General features: G+C 33.7%; 1 protein-coding gene across 1 annotated transcript; it reads left to right on the forward strand.

The window, feature by feature from the left end:
- Positions 1-3,281: 3,281 nt before the first annotated feature.
- LOC134718346 (protein pygopus-like) lies at positions 3,282-9,940 on the forward strand. The gene is made up of 4 exons (XM_063580843.1): positions 3,282-3,394; positions 5,879-6,010; positions 8,324-8,944; positions 9,807-9,940. The coding sequence occupies exons 1-4, from the start codon at positions 3,346-3,348 to the stop codon at positions 9,938-9,940; spliced, it is 936 nt and encodes a 311-aa protein (XP_063436913.1). The 5' UTR covers positions 3,282-3,345.
- Positions 9,941-10,083: the final 143 nt, after the last annotated feature.

Consider the following 10,083-nt stretch of genomic DNA (forward strand, 5'->3'; position numbering starts at 1 on the left):
AATAACTCTCCATTCATATGGTCCCATGTTCATTTGATTTGAATTTTTGTCCCATACAAGATAATAGCACATTCTCAAATTGAACAAGGTAGGGACGACCCCAGGCACTTCCCTTAAATTTCATTTGATTAGCTTTATTGTCCCATACAAGAATATATATGGTTTAGGGGTGGGGATGTTGATGGTTTACAAGTTTTCAAACAAGAGGGGATGGGGTGACCCCCTAGGGACTTCCCTTTTATTTTATTTCATTTGTTTCATTGTCTCCTACAAGAATATATATAGTTTAGGGGTGGGGATCTGGACCGTTTACAAGATAATAGTACATTCTCAAATTGAACAGGTGGGGGTGAACCCCCGGAACTTACATTTAATTTCATGTGATTTGTTTTATTGTCCCATACAAGAATATATACGGTTTAGGGTTGGGGATGTTGACCGTTTACAAGTTTTCAAACAAGAGGGGGTGGGGTGACCCCCTATGGACTTCCCTTTTATTTTATTTCATTTGTTTTATTGTCCCCTACATGAATATATATGGTTTAGGGGTGGGGATCTGCACCGTTTACAAGATAATAGCATATTCTCAAACTGAAGGGGGTGGGGATGACCCCCCATGGACTCCCACTATATTACATGTGATTTGTTTTATGGTCCTTTAATCATTTCTAAAGACTGCATGTATCTATCACTTACAGTTTTTAAGTTATATTCATTTGAAAATTTTTGAAAATAAAATCCCATAGGGTTCTATAGTAAACCCCTCCCTCCTTTCTACCCCAAAAATACCCCTTAAAAGACCCTAATGCACAAACGAAAGATTGATGGCTCACCTAGACATATTAGTTTACCCTTTTATAAGATCCTAAGTTAATCTGACAAGCGGTTTTGTAGAAACGCTGCGGACAAGTTCATTTTTTAAAGTGGCGGAAGAAGAATAAAAAAACCTGAGTAAAAACAATAAGTCTCCAAACTTTGTTTGGGAGACTTAACAAGGCATGAAGCATCCAATAAATAAAAAAAAGCAGCACCAAAAATTTACTCTAAGCAAATAGCATATACATGTATCTTGCAAAATACCAAAACATATATATGAAGCACTAAAAAAAATTAAAAATTTTCTGTTTAAAAATTATTTTTTAAATAATTTATGATTTATAAAGTAAAAATTTCAAATCTTTCAAATCTAAAAAAAAAAAAAAAAATTTCAGTTGCAAAGCAAGCTGTTAATGCAGCACAAAAAGCATAAATATTGTAACACAGAATTATCTACAGGCAGAGCAAAAACATTCGGTTCCACTCCAGGACTGAACAAGACTCTTAAAATGTGAGAAGCTGTTAACAGTCCTGAAGTGGTCTGGTAAGCTATTCCATAAAGAAGCAGCAGCAAAACTAAAAGATTTTTTCCATATGAGATAGTTCTTACCTGTGGAATATCCAAAATATTACTGTATCTAAAAGAATATTTAGTGTGTTTAATTTGGAGTAAATTTTGTAAACATACAGGAGCCAAATTATTTAAAATTTTATAAGTCTCAAGTACCATTGTCCTGGTGCGTCTTACTTGTAGGGTTGGAACCTTTGCGTTCTCAAGAAGAGTTTCAGAGGATGATACAATCAATGTCAATATTTACCGTTTAAACGATTTTTAGAATTTCATCTTTGTTAAACGTTTTTGGGGCGGAAAATTTATTCATAAACTGATAACTAATCAGTGTAGCAAAACAGATTTTACAACCAAATCTCGTTTAAAACGATATTCACACGCTCTTGTTTAAATAAAGTAAACAATAAAAATTGACCAGAGAGGAGAAATATTGTATCAAATTCGATCCAGTGGTATGATATCAGTCTTAGCTTTATTGTAACCATGGTATCTATGATGAGTTTATTCAGGGAACAGTATATATAATATTCCTGGTTTATTAAACTGAGCTCAATTTTAAGAGATTGCTTATTTTTGAAACATTTATAATATAAACCATGATTATACAAATTATCAACCACTTTTAAAGCTAAACAGCTTTAAAATCCTGAATCTGAGCTTTTGACAGAAGTTGGTGACTTTATAAAGCAGTCTTTAGAATTGTGAAAATGAGGTTCATGTCCATCAAAGGTTACATTACCATTTATAACTATGTTTTTTTTATGTTTATTTTTGTAATTCTTCACTATCTATTTTAGATATGTTTGTATTTGTGTTCGAATGCAGCAAATTTATAAAGTATTATATTTTTATTTTCGAACTAACAAAATGTTGTAAAGTGTTATTGTCATTTTATCTCATCTGTTTATATCAAAAAGTTTTAACATAATGGTCCTAAAATTACATTCTGATCCGGAAGCTGAATCCGTATAATGACTGACAAAATACATAAAAAGTAATCTCACAAAAATACTGAACTCCGCGGAAAATTGAAATGGAACGTCCCTAATCAAATGGCAAAATCAAAATCTCAAACACATCAAACGAATGGATAACAAATGTCGTATTCCTGACTTGGTACAGGCATTTACTTATGTAGAAATGGTGAATCAACCTGGTTGTATGGCTAGCTAAACCTCTCATTTGTATGATAGTCACATACAATTCCATTATATTGACAACGATGTGTGAACAAAACAAACAGAAATAATAGGTAAAAATGTCATCAATAGGTGTATAGCAGTCAACATTGTGTTATAATCTTAATCACTATGACTTAAATAATATAATATTATAATGATCATGTTAAAAATGTTGTCGTAGTTTTAGTTGTTGTTGTTTTAAAGGAACACAACAACATCAAAAATCCTTTAAAGATGTTTTCTTCTGTTCCCAAATACCGGCAAAATTCAACATGATGATTATTCTGACAACTTATGCATTACAATGTATTTAAAACAGGTTATAAACAAATTGTGCTGTTGATTTAGTTTCAAGTTTTGGTCACTTGAAACTTGAATATCACAATAGACTTTTCCCGTTTGAATAGTTTTACACTAGTAATTTTTGGGGCCCTTTATAGCTTACTGTTCGGTGTGATCCAAGGCTCCGTGTTGAAGACCGTACCTTGACCTATTATGGTTTACTTTTAAAAAATGTTATTTGGATAAAGAGCTGTCTCATTGGCACTCATAACACATCTTCATATATCTATTTGATTGGCGATATTTTGTTGCATTTTTTTCCAATCCTTGACGGTGTTTATGAAGAAGGACCATATCCTACAGTCTTTTTATCTGGATCATGCTGTTAATGATCTATATTCGGTCTGACCTTATCTCTTGGCATAATTCCTGTGACATCTCACGGTTTATACTATCTTACACGTTTTCATGTATAAACATTGAGTCTTTTACATCATGGTGTGTATCTATTTCCTTATTGTTGTAGGATTAGTATTTGTTTCTGGTAAGTATTGTTTCAACATGACATACATTATGAAATAAAACGTAAATAATTGTTACAATAATTTACTAAGGGGCGACATTAAAAGATCGATGTAGGATAAAAAAAAATCAAATAGTTTGGGGGTGGGGGGTAAACATTGCTGCAAGTTTTGTTAAACTTAAATCGATTTTACATATATCCCTATTGGTCAATCAATTTTTCCCAAATTAAGTTAAGAGGAGGGGTGTGGGGATCAGTGAAAAAACTATGTGAATTAAGTTTTTTTTATCCTGCATTGAACTTTTGATGTGGTCCCTTATAACAAGTGGTTTATCATTTGTTTTGACATAATCATATACATGTACCAGAACGATCTCGATCTGTGTCACTGATTCATACATATAGTTTTCCTGGACAATATTTAGGGTTTCAGGGATATGGATAAATTGCACTTCTTGTATAAAGAAAAAAGTAAAATAACAAAAGTACCGAACAAATCAAATGATTATGGCATACTTTTAAGGAATGTACTGTAGGATACTTTATTCATCATTAATATCATATTTATTTCATATTTTTACGTTGAACATGACGCTGTAGTTCTAATTCCAAAAGCAAATCAAATCAAATCAAAACATAAACCACATCAAATGAATTGAAAACAACTGTCATATTTCTGAATTTGTACAGGCATTTTCTTATGTAGAAAACAGTGGATTAAACCTTGGTTTATGGCTAGCTGTCTTAACCTTTAACTTGAATGACAAAATGAGATATTTGAAATACAACGATGCGTATTACTAACAAATCATCAGTGTAATAATGGGGAGAATTGTTAAAATTATTACAAACAAGTAAATTCAGAGTGAAATTTATAAAATATGAGAGATAAAAATTATTGGGTGATATTAATGTCATTGTCAAGCAAAACTTTCAAATTGATAAGAACACCTTAGAAAAAGTTATATTTCTAATGAGACAACTATCCAACATCCAACATCATGGCGAGGACTCGGAAGACGCAAATAAAGGATATGAAAGGGTTAGGCATACTCATGTTGAAATTATTATGGCATATTTTTAAGGAATGTACTGTAGGATACTTTATTCATCATTAATATCATATTTATTTTATCATATGTATTTCACATTTTTACGTTGGACATGACACTGTATACATAATTTCACGTAGATTAATGAGCAATATTTCCTTATTTCCATAGATTATATGCATAGAGAATAGCAAACAACTTTTTCAATATCACAACTGTATCAACCCTAGACACTAATATACTCCCAAATGCTCTTATATTGGTTGAGGGTTGTTTATGAAAAAGCCATATCATAATTACTACTACATGTATACACTTTATTATATACATCTACCTCAAGTACAACCAATCTTTCTTACATGTATGCAATGTATGGAATGCTCATTATATGACGATCTTCGATACAATTTGTTTAATGAATGCTCAAAACTTATTGAAAACTTTCAAGATTTTAATACAAACAGAAAATTTATTGAAATTATGAATTGTACCAATATCCAGTATTATTTTTGCAAATGTTTACATAAATTTTATTTACGTAGAAAACTATTTTTACAGTAATATTTTTCATTAATCAATTTTTAATGCATTTATTTATAAGATTTTTACCCAATTTTATAGTATTTCATATTTCATAGTTAATACATATCTTTTTTTAAACTAAGAATTATTTATATTTTAAGCTACTTGTTCCATTTAGATAAAACTTTTATGTGATTACTTACAAGTTTAAATAGTATATTTTTGTATATATTTTGGTTTTAAGGATCAGTGTCTCATAAGTCATTTTTTGGCTGGATATTGATTGTTGTTTGTATGTTTATGAATATTGTGTGAATGCCTTGTTTCAATCAATATGTGACACTATAATAAACAATTTTATTCTTTTATTCTATGTATTTTGCATGAAACATAACCTATAACATATTAGGGCTTTAATAAATATTTTGTAACCATGACTGCTATCGATTACCTGACGTCATACATATTAAGGGTTTGATAAAGCCTTTGTAACCGTGACTGATATCGGATAACTTATAAGCACGATCGTCATAAATTGTATACTATTATGTCTGTTGGTTTTGTTCACGCATCGTTGTCAATATAATGGAATTTGATGCAACTTTCATTAAAATGAGAGGTTTGGCTAGCTATAGAACTAGGTTCAATCAATCCGCCATTTTGTACATAAGAAAATGCCTGTACCAATACAGGTATATGACAGTTGTTATTCATTCGTTTGATGTTTTGAGCTTTTGATTTTGCCATTTGATTAGGGACTTTTCGTTGTGAATTTCTTCGGATTTCAGTATATTTGTGATTTTACTTTATAAATACTCCCTTCTAACCTAATATTGAATATAAACGGTCTCCACGAGGTCGATATTAACCAATCATATTCCTATAAATGTATAGGAGGTAAGATATAGATATATATTGTTTTTGTTTGCAGGTGAGAAGCACTGTCATAAACAATGTTTACATGACACAGAATGTGACCACGGACACTACTGCAGAGTTGACTTGGAAGGGTGTCACTCGGAATGTATGTCTTCAAGGAATGATCTCCCGCCACCTGTTATAGGTATGTCACTTTGAGTGTATGTCTTCAAGGAATGATCTCCCGCCACCTGTTATAGGTATGTCACTTTGAGTGTATGTCTTCAAGGAATGATCTCCCGCCATCCGTTATAGGTATGTCACTCCGAGTGTATGTCTTCAAGGAACGATCTCCCGCCACCTGTTATAGGTATGTTACTCGGAGTGTATGTCTTCAAGGAATGATCTCCCGCCACCTGTTATAGGTATGTCACTTTGAGTGTATGTCTTCAAGGAATGATCTCCCGCCACCTGTTATAGGTATGTCACTTTGAGTGTATGTCTTCAAGGAATGATCTCCTGCCATCCGTTATAGGTATGTCACTCCGAGTGTATGTCTTCAAGGAACGATCTCCCGCCACCTGTTATAGGTATGTCACTCGGAATGTATGTCTTCAAGGAATGATCTCCCGCCACCTGTTATAGGTATGTCACTTTGAGTGTATGTCTTCAAGAAATGATCTCCCGCCACCTGTTATAGGTATGTCACTTTGAGTGTATGTCTTCAAGGAATGATCTCCCGCCACCCTATATAGGTATGTCACTCGGAGTGTATGTCTTCAAGGAATGATCTCCCGCCACCTGTTATAGGTATGTCACTTTGAGTGTATGTCTTCAAGGAATGATCTCCCGCCACCCGTTATAGGTATGTCACTTTGAGTGTATGTCTTCAAGGAATGATCTCCCGCCATCCGTTATAGGTATGTCACTCCGAGTGTATGTCTTCAAGGAACGATCTCCCGCCACCTGTTATAGGTATGTCACTCGGAATGTATGTCTTCAAGGAATGATCTCCCGCCACCTGTTATAGGTATGTCACTTTGAGTGTATGTCTTCAAGAAATGATCTCCCGCCACCTGTTATAGGTATGTCACTTTGAGTGTATGTCTTCAAGGAATGATCTCCCGTCACCCTATATAGGTATGTCACTCGGAGTGTATGTCTTCAAGGAATGATCTCCCGCCACCTGTTATAGGTATGTCACTTTGAGTGTATGTCTTCAAGGAATGATCTCCCGCCACCCGTTATAGGTATGTCACTTTGAGTGTATGTCTTCAAGGAATGATCTCCCGCCACCCGTTATAGGTATGTCACTCGGAATGTATGTCTTCAAGGAATGATCTCCCGCCACCTGTTATAGGTATGTCACTTTGACTGTATGTCTTCAAGAAATGATCTCCCGCCACCTGTTATAGGTATGTCACTTTGAGTGTATGTCTTCAAGGAATGATCTCCCGCCACCTGTTATAGATATGAGACATATCAATACACTTTGTTAAAATTGGAAACGGAGAATGTGTCAAAGAGACAACAATTCGGCCAAAGAGCAGAAAACTGCATAACGTCCACAAGGGGTCTTCAATGCAGCGAGACAATTTCGCCCTTGGAGGCGGGCTTCAGCTGACACCTAAACAGTATTGTATACAAATTAAGCGAATAAACACCACATTTAACTCCGAAACATATTAATGAACTAAAATTAAAGCACAAATCATATCAATTAAAAATCGTCAGTGACTTTTTAACTATAATTTATTCAACAACTTTTACAAACATTCATGCACTGTGTCGATCAAATGAATAAAAACCCTTTGAACTGAATCGTTCTGATATTGTTATATCACTAATTGATACTATACATGTTTTTTCACATCACATATTATAAAGTTATGCATGCTGCTTGAATGAATCGGTTCGATGTTAAGGTGGAATCAGAAGTTTAAGTATTTTTCGCCGTAGAGCAAATGCTTGTTGTGACTTTTTTTTTTAAATCACATCAACGCATACATGTATGTTAAAGATTCAATAGTTATCAAAGGTACCAGGATTCTAATTTAGTACGCCAGACGCGCGTTTCGTCTTCATAAGACTCATCAGTGAAGCTCATATCAAAATATTTATAAAGCCAAACAAGTACAAAGTTGAAGAGCATTGAGGATCCAAAATTCCAAAAAAGTTGTGCCAAATACGGCTAAGTAATATATACCTGTGATAAGAAAATCCTTAGTTTTTTTTCGAAAAATTCAAACTTTTATAAACAAAATATACCAGAGGGAAACTCAAAATCACAAGTCGAAAATATATGACAACGCCATGGCAAAAATAAAGAACAACAGAAAAACAATAGTTCACAAAACACAGCATAGATAACTACAGACTAACCAACACGAACCCCACCAAAAATGGGAATGATCGCAGTTGCTCCGGAAGGTAAGCAGATTCTGCTTCACGTGTAGCATTCGTCGTGTTGCCAATGTTAGTACAAACTCGGTAATCAGTCTATAACACATCATTGTAGGTAAGCGGAATACTGGATGTAGCCAGGTACCAGTGTTCTGTCCACAACCTTGTATGGTGAACAGAGGAGGATGTACGGTGTGTGATTGTACTGGTGGCAGATTTTCTACTGGACAAAATTCACCTTTTCATGCAACAAATTTGGGAAATCCAGTTCAGCTGAGTCAGATGGGTCCAATGGCTGGTCAGGGAAATAGTGCTAATCAAATGAGCCAAATGCCAGCCCAGAGTAATTCGGTTAACACGGGACCGGGCTCTGGTAGTCTAAATGGACCCAATACTCCTAATTTCAATCCAGGCAATCCTGGTGGAGGTCTCCCTAATGGTTTAAATGGACCAAATACAGCACCTATACAAAATGGACCAAATACAGGACCTATACAAAATGGACCAAATACAGGACCTATACAAAATGGACCAAATACAGGACCTATACAAAATGGACCAAATACAGGACCTATACAAAATGGACCAAATACAGGACCTATACAAAATGGACCAAATACAGGACCTATACAAAATGGACCAAATACGGGACCTATTCAAAATGGACCAAATACGGGACCTATACAAATTGGAGGAGGAATAAAACTAGATCAAATTTTAAAGTCTACTCATCCACGTAAGTAACTGTACATATTCTGTCTTTGATAAAAATGATTATTTTTTTTTAATGTAAATTCATCCAGCATTGAAACATTTGAGATTTCGATTCAAAAGTAACCATGGTAACTGGGGTTTGACATTCGCGTTTCTGGACTTTCTAATCCTACCATGATGGCAAACTGGTTGTCTAGTAATGCTGGATGTTCAAATAAGTATCCAAATCCAATCACTACTGAAACGTTTGTTTTCTAAAACTACATTGTTTTGTAATTCTATCACTGTCTATGCGCCAAAGAAATCCTTTAAAACACTTGTCTATGGTAAACTATCTGTTAAAAATACTCTCTTTTCCCGTTTAAAACCGGCATAATGACCATGTGTGAATTCTAGTCGAACCATTTTCAACAGTAAATGATATGATATATTGTTATACATGTTATATTTGGTCTGGCTTTTCTTTTCTTTGTTGCGTTTCTTGTTTACTGTGTTTGTCTTTTGAACTTTTTCAATGTTTTGTCATAACGTTTTCTGTTATTTTCGACATAGAGTTTTTTTGGTATAATTCGCCTCCCCTTTGTCTACGATCTTAAACTAAATGAATAAATATTAACTAGTGAACTTCCGGAAGGTTAACAAATGTTCCATTATTTAGAGCTTTCTTTGATATCATTGTTTGACGTACATACTAACTTTTTTTTTTACTAATATACATTACGAATATAAAAGACATTCATCGAGTTTGACTTATCAGAGCTGATTTAAAAACTAACTTTATAAAAATAATATAATTTATTATTTGTCAAATATTTAAATTAAATATTTATGTATATATATGTCTTTATGAAAATATTTCTATTTTTTTTTTCTGTCATTCCTAGCATCATCAGTTTCACAAACGTCGACGCCAGCGCCAACTACTACCAAAATCACATGTGCTCCTGTCAGATGTATAGCGCCATGCAATAAAGGAGTAACGATTTCGAAAGACGGATGTCCAACGTGCTTATGTTAATAAAAAAAGTATCAACGTTTTTTAACTTTCATTTCATTTCTATTGTAACCGTTTTGAATTTTCCTTGAATTTCAGTATTTTTGTGATTTTTTTTTTACTTCGGTGATACCATTGTAATTTCAGGGTAGAAGTTGTGAGTTATA

Source organism: Mytilus trossulus, chromosome 5, assembly GCF_036588685.1.
Source record: "Mytilus trossulus isolate FHL-02 chromosome 5, PNRI_Mtr1.1.1.hap1, whole genome shotgun sequence".
NCBI classification, from domain to species: Eukaryota; Metazoa; Mollusca; class Bivalvia; order Mytilida; family Mytilidae; genus Mytilus; species Mytilus trossulus.

Excerpts from the sequence above, each read along its gene's own strand:
- LOC134718346 (XM_063580843.1), top strand. The coding sequence starts at position 3,346 with ATGGTGTGTATCTATTTCCTTATTGTTGTAGGATTAGTATTTGTTTCT. Across the intron at positions 6,011-8,323 it reads TCTCCCGCCACCTGTTATAG|GTAAGCGGAATACTGGATGT; the intron begins GTATGTCACTTT and ends ACATCATTGTAG. Across the intron at positions 8,945-9,806 it reads TTTAAAGTCTACTCATCCAC|CATCATCAGTTTCACAAACG; the intron begins GTAAGTAACTGT and ends TGTCATTCCTAG.